This window comes from Monomorium pharaonis, chromosome 1 (genome assembly GCF_013373865.1).
Source record: "Monomorium pharaonis isolate MP-MQ-018 chromosome 1, ASM1337386v2, whole genome shotgun sequence".
In the NCBI taxonomy this organism is placed as follows: domain Eukaryota; kingdom Metazoa; phylum Arthropoda; class Insecta; order Hymenoptera; family Formicidae; genus Monomorium; species Monomorium pharaonis.
In genome coordinates this window covers 16557418-16577857 of record NC_050467.1, presented here as the reverse complement: position 1 = coordinate 16577857, position 20440 = coordinate 16557418, and the positions used below count along the sequence as shown (strand labels likewise).

The following is a 20440-nucleotide window of genomic DNA, read 5'->3' as shown; positions in this document are numbered from 1 at the left end:
GTTTTGCTGGAAACTCTGCTTGATAACTAGCCAGATAGTACATGCAATGAAAAAAAAATATAGACGCTACTACTAAAAGAATATTTTTTTTATGTTACCGCAAAATGTGAAGACATTAGGAAACAAATTGCCGGTATAATATGCACTATGCACATATCGAACGTGATTTTATTTGTCTCAAACTTCTCCAATACAATATATTGCAATACTTTTTGTATATACAAAAAAATAGTCATTGTTAATGGTTCGCACGCTTTCATGTTATTTTTAATAATTTTATACATATATGAAATATACTCTATCATAATAAAAGTGATTATAATATTAATAATAATCACCTTAGTAACACCGTCTTATGGCATAAGTATAAAGATATATAAAAATATATGTAGATATATTTATAAAATACATGTGTGTAGAAAGCACCTGTTATTTTGAGAAATATGTCGGGTATTAATTCTTTAACTTTAATGTAACTTGAAAAGCTTGAATATGCCTTTAAATGAGCTAATTAAATTTAATGTTTGACGTAATATATGCATACATTTGACGTGTAAAGTTATATTGCCTGCGTTTAGGCTCATGGATCACTTGCAAGTGTCGAGACTAAGTCCCATAATCCCTTCTCATGTAATTTAGTTATACTTTTATTTTACTTATTAGCTGATACGTTATAATACTTTTATAATGCGCAAAGTTAAGGTTTTTTAAGTATATTTTTGACACTTTTCTGTGATACCATGTATAATATTTTTTAGATACTGATGTGCAAAGTTTGTTAATTTTTATCATTTAGAAATAAAAATAATTTTGAGGATATTTGTTGGTAGTGTTCTATATCTTATAAGTTCCATAACCGCAATCTTTTTTCCTTCTTTAGTAAATTGTTAATTATGTTTATTATGTATGTCCGAAGAACTCTTGTTTATGACATGATTGGTTGAATTTTATGGATAACAAACTTGTATCTCTCTCTCCACTCTTTCTCTCCTCCCAATTCTCTCTCTCTCTCTCTCTCTTTCCGTCTATCCCCTCTTTTTAATAAGTTTTATAATATTCTTGAAAGAGTATAAATTCTTTTCTTAAATATATAGAAATAAACCTTTTTTTTAATTCGTAGTAAGTACATTTTTAAACTACTATACAGAAAATATTTCTTATGTTACACGAAAAGAAAAACAATCATAGTTAAATTACATTTAGTTAAGCAAATTTTGTTGGAAATTAACAGCATTTTTTATTATTACAATTAAATATTTTGATATGCAACCCGAATGTAGGTATGATAGCTATAAGGATTTAAGTAACATTTTCTGTTTATTATGAGATTTACAATTTTTAAATTTCTGGTATAGTATTATATTTAGTATATGGCATCAGACACGATGATGTTTTAATTCACGTAAAAAAACCACACAAAATAAAATAAAAGACGCAGAAATATAAAATTTTTTACTAATATTTTAATAATATAATTTCTCTTGCAAATCTCCAAAATTGGATCCAAAGACGAAACCATGAGAGGTGCAGTTTTTAATTTCGTACAAAAGTTAATTCAAGAATCTGGTAATTGTTATAAAAATTCTAATGCATTCATTTTCGAACACACAGACATACTGGACATAATCTACCATATTTCCAATTAACATAACCGGATTTTTTCCAGTGGCCAGAATCAGAATAACCAAATTTGTCTATCTTTTTAATGAAAATTATGAACGGTTTACATTTCATGAAACTGTCAAGTTGTTATATTTTTCAATAAATTTTGTTTAGCATAAAGATAACTGTTTCTTGAAAGAAGAAAAAATACATTGGATATTTTGACTTTTAACTGTAAAATTATTATTTTTCTATATGCAGATAAAAAGGATCAATTATCGCGCGATTTGATAAAGGTTTTAATGATGCATAAGATCACCTATCGCTGGGAGCAAGATATCATAGCCTGACCGACTGACGTGTATCTGCCAAGTTTCCGATTGTACAAAGGGCTGGTATTGACTGATTTCGTGCGCGCATCAACATACCATATGTGTAAGAGATGTCCGTTAAAAGCAGCTGATTTGCCTAACGTACAACCGGATAATTATCAACGCCCAAGCACGCTCTCGTCTAAACTGGTTACAGTGTCATTCGTGATCTACCCAACCGCTAATGACAGCTTACCGTGACAAAACCCCTGTCCCGTCGATATCACATTGACGGTCTGCAAAGCTACAATGTTAACTCTCGTATAGCCCTCGTCCATTTGAATCAAAGCTAAGAGCAGTGTCGCGTTAATTCATGTCTATAATACAATGAGTAGTTAATGTGAATTATTTAATACAAAAATATACTCCAAGCACAAATTTTACTGAAATGGAAATTTCTTTTCGTGAAAATATTCTTTATCAAGAAGGAATACCACGATAATTTCGCAAATGTGTTTCAAACAGCGATGATTCCCAAAGCAATGCGAGGAACCAACCGTATTTATCCGCTCAGCTAACTGGAATGTTGCGCGTATCTCTTTTTGCGTAAACTATTTTATGCAGAAGATTTTCATTCCCAAGCCCGAAAGAAATGTATTTAATTCCGTAAAAAAATTTTAAAAATGCGGGAAAAATACGTACGTTCGTTTTCTTGTTAAATTGCACAGCGCATATAAGAGAAAAACGTAGAGATAGATTGCTACATTTACTTCCTGGTTTACTGTAAGGTTTTTCCAATCTCCAAAGCATTCGCATTTATGCGTCATGCGGGACCTCGATGGCGTAATCTCAAGTCCGGAGAGACGGTCCTTAGAAGCCGCGATAGCAACCGAGGCCCTTTGCTTATTCGGGTGAGTTGAATCTCAACGATACTTCGTTTCGGTACACGTACCAAAGTGTTATTCAAAGAAACGCTATGACGAAACTTGTAAAAATGTCACGTTTGATGATATAAGCGGAATTCCGTCTTAGGTAAGGCAAGATGCAGCAAGACACTCGAACAAGTTTGTCGTTAAGTCTCTGCAACTTTTCTTTACCTTTATACTGCATTGCATTCGTCTAACTTCTCTTCCGCCTATTCTTCGATTTGCTATACGAAACCTCGTTCCAACCGCGAAGGCTATTGCAATACCAGAAAGTAGCGAAGCCTTCTTTACCTGTTCAGCCAAGCGGAATCTCATCAATACCGCGCCGCCTTTATTCATGGGCATCAATGCATGCTTTATATGTACGTAGCAAAGCTTTTGCAAGAGATATTGAAAGACATCAAATGTATCAGTAAAGTATCGATGAGCAAAAACAATATTCGCGAGTAAAAAAAAAAGAAAAACATTAGCAATCATTTCACGTCATGTATTTTATCTTTGTAGTATTTTTAAAGGTAATGTTGACTGCACGAAAGTCGGGATAAAGTTTGTAATTTTCACGGAATTTCAGTGCTGCATCCTAACGCCTCGTTCATCTTTTTCAGTCATACGGAAGATTGCGTGAGTTTTTGAAGAATGAAGCTGTTCTCTCGAAAAAGCACGAGAACTAGTTTCCGGTATTTGTTTGGCAAAATGGCACAAATGCAAATTATTATTATATGATACCTTTATGTCTTCTCCTCATATTGTTATTTACACAGTAAACACGATACCTAAATACATTTTATCTAAAGTTTTTCTTTTATCGTTAATCAAAAGAGTTTATTTGTGCTAAAATTATTAAAAGAGGCATAGATTTTATTGATACAATTTAATCTGTCTTTTACAGAACTACGAATTGCAAGCACAACCGTGAAAAATGTTATATCTTGCGAGATGCAACTATAACAATATAAATTCGTGGGATATAATGAGAATTATATCGCAAAGACGAGAATGGTAGGAGAATGAGTAACTCATTTTGAGTATCGACTTTCCATAGTCATTACGCAGCGTATCGGTCCGTTTCTCCTTTTTCGTTAATAATTCATTTTTTCGCAACTTAGTTGCGGAACAGCCGACTATTAATCTTGTCACTGCGGTGATCCCTGAAATTGAATTTCCGCAGTGACAGATATTCGCTGAGGATTGCGAGATGGCCATGTAGAATAGCTGTAGGGTCCTGCCTCGAAACATGTATTCCCATTTTCTTTTTTTTTTTTGTATGCAGGATTTTATAACGACCGCTCCATTTGTCGTACAGACTGACTGTTTCATCGAGTGTCTCTTTGACGTTACTCATCGATAGCAGGTTGTCAATCTGCGGTGGAAATTTGGGGCAAAATATAGGGTGGATATTCTTCAGTTTAGTTTCTAAGCTACAAAAGAATAAAATAACGGTTTATTTGTGCTTCAAGAGAATCCATCAAAAGAAGCGCGACGATATTTCTTGAAGAGTGTAAATGAGAATCTTTTTTGCCGATAAAAGTTTGGGTTATCGCATATTCGTTGTGTATGTATAGAAACTGGACGTATTCTCACTCGCGAGAAGTGGGCCGTGCACCAGCTGTCGTTGAGCCTCGTTACCGTTCCCGTCACGTCAGTGGTGTGTGTTGCCGCGATAAATCTGGTATGCCCGAATCTCGCGCGTTATTACTTTGCGCTTTACTCGCCTCCGGCTTACGAATGGGAAAGTCAGCTGGTATATTTCATCGAAGCTTTACCTATTTCTTTGACCGTCACGCGTCTTTTTATTATTGTAATCGTATATCAGGCTTTTTTACTTTTTACTAAATAAAAAACTTATAAAATTATTTCAAAATTCACTTAGCAAACGGATAAAATAAAGAAAAGGTTAAAATATTTATGAAAAAAAAAGAATGAAATAAGTGATTAAGGATAAGTTTAATAAATCGTTACTTTACAAACTCAATATAATTATTTAGAAGAGAAGGTGATATATTGTGATCTTTGTAAGTATTATCGTCACTAATGTTTTTGTTATTAGGTAAGAAGTCTCAGTAATTACTTATAAATTATTTGTTCAGTAATCTGCAGTTATGCAACGGCATTAATATGTTAATAAACAATAAACCAATATATTTGTACAAGATATTTTTATTTTTGAAACCTGTTCGAGGTATTTTTACTTTTGAAACTTTTTTGAAGTATATTTCTAATTACATTACACATTCTTCTTCATTTTTTTAAAACTTGGACATATTATTATACGAATGCACACTCGAGTATATTTTCTGTTTGCTATTTATATTTTATTCATATACATATTTTGAATTATACAAATACGTATTTATTTTATTTTGCAAAGGATTTTGTTAATATAAGCATGCTGATGTTTCAATGGTCTTTTTTTCATATCGAAATAGTTATTTGTTGATTTCAGCTCTGCTAACCTATAATTTACGTTACATGTAATTAAGATATATTTTTTAAAATAAAATCAATTTTTAATTAAAAACCCATTCTGAAGGAAGGGATTTCTACATTACCACCTCAGTTTTTTTTTCGAATTTCTATTACACAGTGTCATATTTTCATACATGATATTTTAAGTATTATATTAGATATTTTGTAATTTTGAGTCTAGAATCGATTGTACGACATATTAGCGAATAAAAATGTCAAGTTTTCAATTAAAAATATTGATTATCAAGTTATTGTACATAATGTAAACAGAGGATCATAGTTCTCTTATATATTTTGTGGAATTTTGAATAATCATATAATAAATGTCTACGTATTTCTATGTTACTTTGCAGCATGTCCAAGCCATGATCGTGGTGTCTTTCAGAATGACAGACACAAGAGATAACTTCAAGTTGGCATCGAAATTACTACTCGGAAGCCAGATAAAGTTTGTTGTAACTTAGGTAACAACATGAGGTCATCAAACAATCGGAGTAGCAGTCCGCAATGAAACCGCACTATTGCCAATTGATCGAATCGGTCCTGGTTTCGGGTCTCGTAGTTTCCACTTGATAGGATCGATAGGTCCGAAAGCAGTCGACCGGATAAGGTTAAGAAGTATAGTCCAGATCAATTGAAAGGTATTGACCTTACGTTCCAGGTGTTACCTCGGATAAAGAATTACGTCAATTTATATCGCGAGTTTTGGACACCTCTTCCCCTATCCACTTCCCTCTCCCCTCTCCCCTCTCCGACGGCATGTTGCGAAACTTTCGTCGTAACATTAAGCCGCTTTACGAGATTACACCGCTGGCAATTTACATACGATTGAGTTACGGTGCTTGCGGTGCTGGCGTTTCTGGGAAAGGCAGTTAAAAGTGTACCAGTGTCGCCTGCGCGTTTGCACGTTATCCGGAAATCGGAGAGGGGCGGAGAGGCTATTTCCAAGTTGTACGATTTACAAGCTCGAAATAAGACCTACCTTTTCAGCAAACTGTTTTTGCCGTTTCGCACATTCGACCGAGAATGCGGCTTATGTAAATGCAGTTAACATCTGTTTTACTCGCCGTACCGTACTTACGGTATCCGAATCGAACGTATATACATTTTGCACGTAGAGCGCAAACACAATCCGGTGGAAATTTATAATCCCAAGACGATTATATCTATTATCTGTTTTGCCATGCCAGTAAAGTTTTTAAAGGAAAATACCAGCTGTTTAGAAACAACGAGAAATTTGAAAATCGAAATTTGCATTAATTGCTCGCCTAGTTGAGAATCATCCCCGCGAGTTTCCACTTTCAAATCATACGGAAAATCTAGAGCGTAAGCGCTTCCGCACCCCGAAACTCGGAAAGATAAACTCAGAAAAGTTTGTAATTACGACGATTACAACTTAAATATACGCTTTAACGCGGCCAGAATTCACAAGTACTCCTCGCAATGCCGGACCTTTAATGAATATTACTCTTAGATCGGTGTATTTGCTTGTGTAACACGAGTATACGCGAGCAAATCCGACCGAGAGATATAGACTGGGTCGAAGTTTTGCCGCTTTCCGCGAGCCGTATTATTAAACTTCCGGTAAGCCGAAAGCGAGCATATTCTAACCAGGGGTCTAAGATCGTAATAGTGAACTTTTGCCCTGCAGCTACAACGGGGATTTCTCCGGCTATTCCTGCGGAAACTGTGCAAAATTATTCTCCGGCGCGTGACGACCGAATTGATTAGATCTAAACTTGTGCTACCATGAGTATGTACAGCGTGATATCCGAAGCGCTCGGACGTGACGACGAGAACGTTACATAGTAGCGAACGAGAGTGAGAAATTAACGTATCGCTCGCGTGTTCCAGCTAACGACGGAATTTTCAGCAATTCTGCTCGATGAACTCGAACGCTGCTAGACGTTGACAAGTTAAAACCATCGAAATATTTCCACTGCACGCGCGTGAGCGACAGATACATGCGAAAACGTGTTATAAAACAAAGATGGAAGCGAAGAGGGAGAGAGAGAGAGAGAGAGAGAGAGAGAGAGCAAAGAGAGTCGTTTGTTCCGTACTGTTAACCGCATGTGCGATGCACACGTACCTGCGTAACGGGCTCAATGATGCTGACCGAAGCAATGAATATCCTGCACGCTCCGCACGCTCAACCAAATTAAATGTGATACACTCGCCACATAACATTGGTCGGTTGTGCGACGCGTATAACTAACCTCGTTATTCCTCTTTTTATTGTCAAAAAAATTGCACCCGAGAGTCTCACACCTACTTGACTTGGTATGAATGTACTTTGTCTGTTTAGAATATATAATCATAATTACGAAACTTTTTTTATTATCGTATTTAAATTTCTTATCTTAACCCTTTGCAGACACCGTGGAGATTTGAGGACAATTCTTCGACTTTGGCTTTTGCACAGGATAAACTGAAGGAATCGGCTTTCTCCTCTGCCTAAAAAGAAGTTGTTGACAGCTAGGTATTATCTATCAAAGGACGTTGTATTTTATCAGTCGTGTTTTGTGGCAGTAGTAAATCGAGGCTCTTCAAATTCCCACGGAGTCTCTCTCTCTGTGGAGAATAAAGTTTATAGTGTGTACACTCGTGTTTGTTAATAATTGCGCTCTTCTTACTTTTTAAGTCTCGTAAAGTAATAAATCCAGAATTACACAAATTACATTTTTCCTCTTAGACGTTTCATTCTATGCGCGCGCGAGATTTGGAGAGTAGCACTAGTTGTTTTCAAAGGTAATAACAAAAGTTTTATAAATCCAAAACTTGTGACAAATAAGGGAGGCAAAATTTCCAGGAATACTATTATTATATTTATGTATATCATAAATGTATAAATTGAGAATACGATTATCGTGCTAAACTTTAGCTTGAAAAACCATTTTGCACTGTATTGATGTTTGATTTATGAATCAGGTTCAAAGTTGCCGACTAAAGCAATGAATACTAGTCGCACTAAACGATCCATCAAGTTGAATATAATTCAGCGTCTGCATTTGACGTTATATGACGTAGTACATTAGATATAACTAAACGCTGTCTTTTTTTGTAAACCTTTCGCTCTATGTGCGTCTACTCGCCACGCGAGAAAAATGCAAATATACTATACGTGTATACAGTAACATTGTAGCTGCGACACATGGTATTATTTCGAACAGTACCAGCGTTCGTGTATGGACTTTTACAATCGCTCATTGACTTTGTATAAAACGCATGCTGGTTACGACAAGATATGCGAGTTCGGTATTATAACGAGTTTTAATGAAATAAGTTCTACGACTAATGAAATCGTGTAAAAAATTCAATATAGCTCGCCTCACACGTAGATAAAACCTCCGTAATCAGGCAATGCTTGATGCAACTGCAATATAACAGTACAATTATTTTTTACGGTACGGTGATTAAATTTTTTAGAGAAAATAAAGAACAAACTTGAAAATTTTAGGGATTTGTTTCTACACGTTGCAAACCAGTTTGTAACTGTCAAAGCGTCTTTGCGCATTATAAAGTTTTCTTTAATGTCAAAACGAAATACAATGAGGTAGTTTTCTGATAGTTTTCTGACAGTAAAACTAAAACTGATTTTAAACTGTGTTGGAACAAAACCTCCGTTTAAATTTTAAATAGGATTGAAACAATAAAAAAATAAAAAGGGACTTACTCTGAATAATTTTATTTAAAGGATCACAACAAAAGATAAAACAAATTATATTCCATAAAACTAAATTTGGCGATTGTTTCCATAAAAATAATTTTACATAAATAAAAGATAAAATTAAGTTAAAAAAAAAAAAAAATATATTTAAAGGACAGTTAAAATAAAAAATTATACTTTACAATAAAGGATGTATGATCATCGTAATCATACTTTCACACGTATTTACATATATATGTGTATATATACAATACGTATAATCAACAAAAAATATCATATTGACATGTTTTTTTTAATTGCTTAGAAAAGAAATAACTTTAAGAATCTGGATTAATATTAGCAAGATTTGAACGAGAAACTTGTGAAAAATGATAACAAACTTTTACTTTTTTCAGTTAAAAAAAACATGTTTGGTTTTCATGCGATACAAAAGGTTCACACTTAACAATTAAATCAAACTTTCGCCTAGGGATTCTCAAAGTAGAGTCTTTGGCCTTTAATTTAAAAAAAAAGGACATGTAATTTGGGTGATTTTTCGTAAAGTTGCATCACTTTAAATTTAATTTGCCTAAAAATTCGGTCAAAATTTTTGTCTCGTTTTCTTTGCGCCAGTGTATATTTATATATATATTTTTTATGTGTGTATGTATATATATATATATATATACACACAAAATGTAATTTATCTTTTAAATATTATATAGATTAAAGAAAAAATGAAATAAAAAATAAATTGCTCAATTATAAGTTTCGAGAAATAAATGACTTCTTTGTTTCTTTTAATTTTACTTCGTTCTACATCTAACTCTTTTACTTCCATCTGTGATAATCATATGTCTATGAGTGTTATCAATGATTACCATATCTCGTGTAATGTACACGAGGGAACAAGCGGGACGCGTGTATGCTTGCAATTCCTGACTTCGCCAACAGAACTGGCTAGCTGGCTACCGAAGCCGGCGGCTCGTGGTAACAGGGGCATTGTTTTTGTCGGACACGTTGCCTGGATACTAATGCGTTCGGGCACCTAACATCCGGCTATACGTTAAGCCCGATGCGCCACGTAAATGCGGCTTACGTTCGCACGATAACGGATCCTTAAACCGACGTATGCAATATCGGTTCGCGTTAACAGTAATCCGTTTCGCCGAAGCGTGTCGGAGAAGGAATCGTCTATCCGGAATAATAAAATCCAGCGTCTCCTTTGCGCGCGAATCCGCGAGATTTCACAGCTGGTAACACTACGCATAACACCTATTTGCAATATACGCTCGACGATGTCACCGTTTTTAGAAATACTGTAGATCGATATTTACCTGGATTTACGGCGTGGCAGTGGTTGAGGAGCGGTAGCCAACAGAGCAGCAGCACTGCTCTCTGCATCTGAAATCAGAATTAACACGTGAAACATTTATAACCACATATTGCTTCCAACGAATATTATAGCAGCCTCATGAAAAGTTCAGAAAATCTGTCCGTAATTAAAATTATAATTGCATTCTCTTTCAATATTGCGAATACTTTGGTGAATTTGAAATTTGATTCTTCTTTAATGAAAGCTTAATAACAGCCTCAATTACTAGGAGATAGTTATCATTGAAAATTAAAGCGTTCTAGTCGTTTTGAAAATTTAAGGAAATAAATAGTTAACAAATACTCTATTTACGTCAATAATTAATGCGCAAATTTTGATTAAGAAGACATAAAATCTGTCTTAAAAATTACAAATGTTTTTAGTTTAAAATAAACGGTGATTTCGTAAATTCTCTTTAAGACAAAATTAACCCAGGGCTTTATATTTAAATTTAGACTTGCTAATTTATAGAGCGTAGAGACCTCTTGTAAAAAATAAGTAAGATCTTTAATTGTGCATTGTAATCGCTTTTATCGATAATAATCACTTGAGATATAAAGAAATCACCAATACTGACCAATACCATTTTGTTTTTGGATTATATATGTTTCTTTAACGAAAGCTAAGAATAAAAACTATGAAAATATATAAGTACAAACTAAAAAATGCCTTTTGTTAGTTAAAATAGTAGTTTTTATTGTAATAAATTATAAAACTTTAATTGGAACAAAATATGAAATATGAACAGTTTTTTCATAATACTGCATTTATGATACTGTTTCATATTTTATAATAATTAAATTTCGCAACACAGTCTGAAGAATTGAGTTCCAAAATTAATAGGCAGGCTACATTTTTCTTCTCTTTTTTTAAACTAAATTATTTATACAAAATATTTACAAATCAATGCGTTTCGTATTGCTTTAAACAAAATTATATATATATTGACGCGTTGAGTAAAAACACACGGTTCTAACAGATGACGTACACGGACACGCCGCGTGTTTATCTCAGTTTAGTTTAAAACGAACCCGACTTAACTTGAATTCGGGAGATTTCGGGAAATCCCGTCACCTCCACTTGTACATCTGATCAAGTGCGATCCTGCTCGAGGATTCGCACCACAAGCACTCCTGTAAAAGACGTCGACTCGTTACGAACCTCCGCCCGACCTATCTTGAACTCAGATTTTAATAAAATTTCAAGATAGTTGCACGATAACACAGTTTTTATTTAATTATCTGCACCACCATCCACGCTCGTCTTCGTTATAATCAAACAGAGGCCAGTGCCTCGAATCGCGTCGCCCGTGGATCTATAACACCCGGGACTTACACGCGAAATAACAAACACAATGTATATGAGAATTCTTAGAAGTCTCTTTTACTTCAATGTAAAACTTTCTTGTCGATTATACAAATACCTTATGCTGTTCTGCAAAACGCGACATGTAGTGCGACTACATATAAAAGTTAGATTAAATTTATTTTTAGTAGATTTTGTACAAGAAAGAGCCTTAAATGTAAGAACTATAGATTTTTATTTCTTTAATAAAAATCTATAGTCAGATAATATATTAATATACAGTGCAACATTTAGGGCGGGTTTATCAATGCTCAGCTAAGTTAAATTTGACTAATAGTTAAATACTAACTGTAAGCTATGTGTTTATCAAAGCGGAATAACTAACAGTTACGCATAAACTGTTGGTTAAAGTGTTTGTAACAAACACTTTAACCAACAGTTTATGCGTAACTGTTAGTTATTCCGCTTTGATAAACACATAGCTTACAGTTAGTATTTAACTATTAGTCAAATTTAACTTAGCTGAGCATTGATAAACCCGCCCTTAGTTTTCGAGAAATAAGAGGGTGTCGTGGGAAGGCTATGTCAGCATTAGTAATTTTCCTCTATGCTGTATGACGCGGCTGAAGAAGTCCATCCTTTATTCAATAAATATTTGGACATGCCCTTTTAAGTAATTTGTTAAAAGTACGTAATGTATTCCGTTTTATTCATTTCAGGGATATTAAAATTTTTAAATTAATATTTATCATCCCACGTACGTATGCACGGATGTTTGTAGGATATATATAATGGAAAATAATCTGCGCGGTTTAACGTGATTAACGTGATGCTTATTACGTCAGAGTAAGTATATCGCAGATATGAGAAACGCATATTCCCTGTGCGAGAAACACGAAGCTCTACATATGGTGAATATATGTATATGGAGAGTAAGGCAATCCTCTACTGTCCATTGTGCCGATAACAAATGAACTCAGCGTGTGCATATGCCGTTGTGCATGCACTCGCCGTGAGTTCGCACGCACGAGCACTCAATACAAAGGCAACCGTGAGAGCAACAAGAAGTCGTAGTGAATTTTTGCGAGGATGCACTTCGCCTCTCCACTTCGACTGACTCTCTGATGCGTCCGACGCGTAAAAAGACCGATCCATTCGCGATGATACTACGCATCAAACGATTTCGTTCCAATTATCAGTCGTACGGAATTTTCAAATTGCAACGGCTGCAAACAGCGAATAATAAATGCTTTCATTAATTTTTACATTTTTTATTTATTTAATTTTGTATTGTATATAGCAAAATATTAATATTATTTTTTAGTATTATTTTTTTTTCCTCGTGATTTTTCTATATAAAAAATTTATCAGATCCATAAATTTTAATATTTTTTCCGCGGATTGAATGTATTGTACATACTACATAAATACGCAACAGAGAGTACGCGAGCCGAATAAAGTTAATAAAGTGAATGGTAAAAAAGCATATTGACATGTAAATGAGAAATTCAGGCTCGCACGATACAAAATATAGTCAATACCTGCTATTTGTATTCGTTGTTTGAATATCATTATGCATTTTGAAGCCCACAATACGATGTCTTTATGTCGATATGTAAATGAAATGTGTCAAATGTTCCGCTTGAACCAGTTTATATACATATCACGGATCGACAATACTTGTCAAGCACAACATAAACAAATAATCTTCAAAATCGTGTTTTTTATGTAATTGAAAATAAATTTGAGACACAATAATTTAAGACATTAGACTTTTCGAAGTGAAAAGAATAAGTCGACATAATAAATAGCAACTTGATATCCGCATCGATGAACGATTTGTGGGAGATACGAAATATAGGCACAAAAGGTCGCATTGGGCCGAAAGGTCGCACAGGTCAAAAGTGCATCGATAATTGTATTCATTGCGCAATCAGCTTGATTTGTTGGATAGAGTGATATTGATGAGTAAATCTTAACTCATAAATTTTTCTAATTTTCTCGTGACTAACGTTTTACTTATATTCAAGTAAGTTTACAATGGAGATGTTGTTTAATTCCTTAAAAAGTTTTCTTATTTAAAATAGTTTACCAACTTTAATATTAAAGATAATACTGCGTTTGCGTTACGTCTTTCTATATAACAATTTTAATTCATAACTTTTAATTTTATAACTTGTAACTCTTTTTTAGCTATAAACATATGAATAGAGTTTAATGAAACATACGTCAATAAATGACGTTTAAATGTTAATGTTTTTTTTAGAAATTAGAATTTAACATATAATACATTTAAGCTAGCGCAATACCAGCTGTAATAACATTTACATATGTATGTTACAAACGTTATTACGTCAGGCGTATCAATTTAATATTTGCTTTAACGATGCCGTAAAATCGTATTATTTGCTAAAAATCGTTTGAGAAGCAAGCTGTTCTCATCATATTATGAGAAATATATCTGAAAAATAATTTATCTCATTAGTACAATAAATACACGTCTTATTTTATTTTGGCAAATGCAATATTTTAAAAGGTTCTTATCTAACTATATATAAATCCTTTTTCAATATGTAGAAGAGAGAAGGTGATTATGAATTAGATCTGGTATTATAGAATTCAAGATATTTTGTATACTTACTTTTTGTTGAACTTTGGGAATAATCGTATAAATTACTTCTTTACATACAGTTTAAACGTTTATAACACGACGTTTAAAACTGGTTATGAATATCTATTGTGCGTCATAAAAGTTTTATTTTAATATTTCAAATAGCCAAAAGTTGTGTGTATTGTTTATGTCATTTTAAGAAATATGTTGTATAATAATTTTTTAACTATAGAACTTACTACTTGAAGGGCTTGAATACAGCATTCAAATGACGTAATTGAATTTAATGTTTGACGTTAAGGTACCTTTTCATGTTGATACTTTACGCTCATTTTTAATGTCAAAAGACGTTACGTGACTAAAAATGACAAATTAGTATCTTTTTTCCGTTACGTGACGTTGAAAATAAGCATGAAACGTCAACATAAAAAAATCCTCTAATGTGCATTTGACGTGTAAAGTTATATTACCTGCATTATAGGCTACTTGCGAGTATGGCGAGTCTAAAATTCAATCCTTTTAAATGTAATATTTGATTATACTTTTATTTTATTTAGTAGGTAATATATTTGTTATAATACGTTTATAATACTTCTATTTTAATGCGCAAAATCGCAAAACATAAAATTTTTTTTACATATATTATTGATGTTTTTCTATAATACTGATGTGCAAGATCCTGATACTTTTGTAATACTGATGTGCAAAATCCGTGAAAGAATGTTTATTTTTATCCTTTAGAAATAAAAATAAATAATTTTAAAAATATTTGTTGCTAGTGTTTTTTATTTCTCTACAGATTCCATAATCGCAGTTTCCCTCTTTTACACGAAGAGAATTTTCTCTTAAAAATTACCCTTAAAATCGTAATAATTGTGAGGTTCACAACGTGAACCTCAAAGAATTTTACATTTTACTATACTTTTAACAAAATTTATTAAAATTTTGCCACATTTTATTATAATTTTAGTGAATTTTGTTAAAAGTATAGTAAAATTTTTCGAGGTTTACTCAAGGTTGTCTCGCAATATTACGATTTTGAGAGTAATTTTTAAGAGAAAGTTCTCTCCGTTTATATAAGTTAATTATAGTCATTATGTATATTTAAGAATTTCTGCTTATTATCAAGAATTATCCCATATAAATATTTACTAAATTATTTAAATAAAACAAAATAGTGGTTTATTATTCCCTTCTCTTCTCTGTAAATTAATAAATATCTAGACTTCTGATAAATTCTATCAATAATAATGAGATGAAACAAACAATGAGTCAGCGCTATAATTAATGCCCAAATAAAAAAGGACATAGTAGTATTATCTAAATTAAATATTTTAGAATTAATCTTTTGCTTTTTTTACTTAAAATAAAATCTCAGGAAGACTAATAAGATAATTATACTTATGTACGTTTAAACAATTTTAAATTTAACGTTTGACTGTGTTTTTATTGACCATAATTTTTAGTATTTACCTATTATTTTATTTTATTAAAATTTTATCAACATACTATAAAAAAGTAAATATACACGCACAAATAATTTATATATTATACATTATGTAGTATATAAGAATATACATCATCATACAGGCAGTCGACATCACCAAGCATATAAACTGTTTAATCTGACATATTTATTAAATTCCTCTTTTGTAAAAAATTTGAATAAAGATACTTTAAAAAGATACATGATCAACTTAACCAATCGATTGTTGTGCAATTGAAAACTTATCTTTATTTATTTTTTATTACTTGAATAAAATAAATATGTATGTAAGAGAGAACTATGAGATATAAGAGACATTGTTTCCAGACACAATCAAAAGCTATCTTTCCATGTTTTTTTTTAAATTTTACGCGTAAAATTAAAATATATAAAAATAAAGATGGAATGGAATAGATATTATTTTTGTTTTTATAAAATATACGAAGAAACTGATGAAACTAAAAAGGACATTCGCGGGCAACGTCAAATACGCAATAACTCACACGTCTGACAAAGAAGTGTCAAGAAATCACTCTGAATTGCTATCTTGTGCATCAACTTTCAGGGTTACATTGTATGTAACTGGTGGAAACTATTTTCGTTGACACATTGCATGGCTTACCGTGTCAGAACCCCCATGTAGATATCTCCCATATAACTCGTCACGTACATGAACGTTAAATAGAACCAGCTTCTCATAAACATAGAGTTTCGTGCCGGGCAAAATGGAAAATGATACAACATGTCAAGTAAGTAGAAATATTGCATCTTGTTTTTTTACGTGTTCTATAGTGGACGTATGCCAATAAACATATCGCGCTGTTTTGGCTTACGCAGAAGAAGAAAGAACCCGATACTAAAACTTGGCATAGACCTGTCGTCTTCGGATAGAGATAACCATATTTCTTAGTTACACTTCCTGATATTTTAATGTAATAATGAGCTCTAGCAAACAAGTTTTTACTGACAAAGAAATTTTGTAAAGTTTTATATTCTATTTTCAATGAAATTTTGAATACATACTTACAGATTACATAAATTAATGAATTTAGAAAATATCAGTTGCTGCCAAAAAATTGTTTTAAAGATGAAATTATTCCTATATAAAGTTTTAATTTTTTTGTTATATCTCAAAAATTATTTAAAATACAAAATATTTTAAGCGCAAAAGTTTTTTATAATAAAATTAGTTTTATTTATCCATGTAGGTAATATTTTCAAAAAAGATTTAAACATTGTTATTTTTTAAATACAATTGAGAGAAAAAAAAAGAAAGTAATTTTTAATAATTATTTTAATAAGTATTTCTTAAAAAGTATTATTTATATGGATAAATAAAGATAATTTTATAATATAAAACATGTTTTTATATCTTCAATAGTTTATATTTAACATATCACGTCTATGTTTAACATTCTTAAAAATAAAGACATTTCTTAAAAGAAAGATTTAGAAAATTGGAAAATTTTTGTTTTAATAAATTCTTATATACATGTTAAATAGATCTATTAGACGTGATATGTTAAATATAAACTATTGAAGATATAAAAACATGTTTTATATTAAAATTATTTTATTCTTTATAATATAAATAATACTTTCAAAAAATGATTACTAAAAATTACTGTTAACAGATAAAACAAAATTCTTTTCTTTTTTTAAATAAGCATTTTTTTTTACTTTTTTAATTTTTTACAACTTAATTAAAGTAGATATTTTTATTTACAGAAACAAAGTTTCTTAAAAACTACCAAATAACACATTTTCATAAATATCATATTATTTGATTATTTTCCATAAACCAGTATTATACCAGTATTATAAAAAAATGGCTGTTTATCTTTCTAATTTTAACAAAATATTATATCAGCACATTATTACATATTGTTGTTGAGTGTTATCAAACTAGCTTTTTTGCCCGCGCTTGGGGCGGGTTCCCGCCTATTTTTTTTGGAAGGGTCCATCTTAAAAAGAACCATCTTATCTAAGAATACGCCCTTCATTTATGAAACATCCTGTATATAGAAAAATCCAAACCCTGCATGTCCGCCATTCTCGTAAAATTTGGAAAATTTTGAGACTAGTTGCAAGAGAATCGAACCACAAATGACGAAGTAATTTGCAGATATACAGACATACAGACATCGTATTTAATATATATAGATGTGGCATTATTTGCAAATAATTTATACATTTGCTTCATAATTTTTCATTATTCAAATATAATATAACACACATAATGTTTATGAATATTTATTTATGAGAGTTAAATGATTCTGTATGACTATTGTAAGTACATATAGTTAAAACATTTTTAGCTTATCATTTGTAATAGTGATTGCGATTCCGTTTCCCTATATTATCAGTATCGTAAGTATTCGATGTAAGTAAATATCCGTGATATCGGTTGTGTCACCTTTGCTCATGGAATGTTGCCCATGGAACGACGCGCAATACGCATACAAAAGCTACATACTTCGTTGGTAATGCGAAACCCGGGAAAGCTTTGAACTTGTTCGGAAACACGAATCTGTTGCGCGTGACATGGTTAAACAAGAACGAAGAGTACAAAGAACATCAGCGCCGGAACTATAGAATAGGGGCAGTAAATATACCCTCGCGACGAATGCAAGCACCAAAAATATTTACTCTTGGGGACTGATAATACCAAAGTTTCCGATTAAATTTGATAACAAGTATTTGAAACTTCGAGTTGTGTTTCATACTTTTTCTTGTAGGCAATCAGGAATTTTGGACCAGAGCTTTACGAGTTTTCTCACTTTAAAATTTAAATTGCGTATTTTATTTTATCTAATGTAAAAATTGTGAAAAATTTTTATTTTGTTATATATTATTTATAATTATTATATAATAAGTGAAAATAATTTATTCCAATTTGAAGGAAATGTAAGAAGAAATGTCCCTACAGTTATTTGACAAAAAATGCTTTTAAATTTTTATATTTGAAATAATCGATGCATGAAAGTTAATTTAAAAAAGGTCTTATTAAAAACAATTTACATTTAAGTTATAATTTAATTAAACTATTAACTGATAAGAATAAGGATAAGAATCAAGTGAAGTGTATTTGATTAGACATGAGTCAGAATTGCAAGATCTTTAACAATATCTCACTATCGTATGTTAAATGCGTAAACGAAATACGGCTCAGAGCGAAGCGTTAATGCGATTCCCGACTGCTTTACACGTTTGCACGACGACGAATCATTCCTACACGAAGCAGCAATTTAAACAGACAGCTAGATATGTACTATGTACGACGGATTGCACCCTGTAGACAGATGAGTCGCTAAAGTTTACCGCTCTTCCACGCGAAAGTTCCTGTCCTACAGAAAGCTGGGCCAACATTCGCGTCCGTTCACAACCTGTCTGGCTCTCTACTACGACCTTGCGCGCACAAGAAATTCAGATAGCACATTGCAGTGGTGCAACGGAGACATAGTAGCAGCATCCCTGCGGCCAACCAGCCGCAACAACAGGCACCCTAAATAGTAGCAATGGAACGAGAGAAATGAGCGAAAACTCTTTTTAGCTCCCATTCGAATAGAATCCTGCTATGTGTTACTTCTCAACTGGTAAAAGGCGTTAAAAATAAAGTTTAAAAAAAATACAAATGATCTTATGAGCTAAAGAAAACTTTGACTCCTAGGAAGTTCCTTAATTAATTAAAAGAGTTTATAATGTTCTAACGCAAAGTTAATATTAAGATATATAACATGATATTCGAGATATGTAGTTCCCTGTCATATAGTTTATATTAAAGTTTAGAACTTTTATATGTAAGAATTAGACTGATCAAAGTTTTACAGAAGCGTAGAAAAGCAGGATAGCGCATTATTAAGCTTGTTTAATTCATTAAGAATTCAAAATATGTCTAAATATCTTAACAATGGTGTAATTCATTGGACATATGTATTACGCTGATTTAGATCGTACCGTTATGAGTCTGTGACTGATGCGATTTCTCTGCTGTAAATATATATGGCTCCATTTCGGCACGAGAGAGCAATCATAAACTCTGCCGCGACGACGCTAAATCATAAAGTAAGAACGACAATGACTACCACCCACCACCATCATTCGCAGTAGTCGCATGCATCCACGTGGGCAAAACTTTGCTGCGGCTGACAGATACATACACGCAGCGAGCGACAATTCTACGCGATTGCTTCCTGAATATACGATCCGCTAGAATCATGCGTAGACCGAGCACGCAGTGATCAATCTTATTTACTAATCCGGATAATGAGAAACGAAAATATTCGAAAATCACACGTTGCAACTCACAAACAGAGCCTTATTGAACCTAACAAAAAGATTCGCACGTTATAAATTAAATTCCTCTTTCGGTAAATTTGATATCACTTCACGCCCTAGAATTAATATTATGTAAACTTATTATTTCTTTGCTCCTGTTTATATTACTCATAAAATATACAAGTGCGAAAATATATCGAGATAAAGATAAATATATGTGTGCACATAGGTACCGATGCACTGAACTCGACTTGATGAAACAAAAATACGAAAATCTGTGGGCTTATCTGCGGAAATGATATATTTTCCGTACCGAAACTTGGAAAGTATCACACGGCAACAGCGCAGAAACTAACAAGATGCACTATCCTTGCCATCATGACAGAAAACATCGAATAATTGATGAATCTTTGATGAATGGTTAATGTCCGCAT

General features: G+C 32.4%; 1 protein-coding gene across 1 annotated transcript in view; it reads right to left on the bottom strand.

The window, feature by feature from the left end:
* The window catches only part of LOC105833926 (suppressor of lurcher protein 1), a gene marked incomplete at its 5' end in the record, with an annotated part of 356824 nt that overhangs the window by 278050 nt on the left and 58334 nt on the right, over positions 1-20440 (bottom strand). Inside the window, one exon of the mRNA XM_028192272.2 lies at positions 10289-10355. Coding sequence (XP_028048073.2) covers positions 10289-10355 — 67 coding nt within the window. The remainder of the gene's footprint in view (positions 1-10288; positions 10356-20440) is intronic.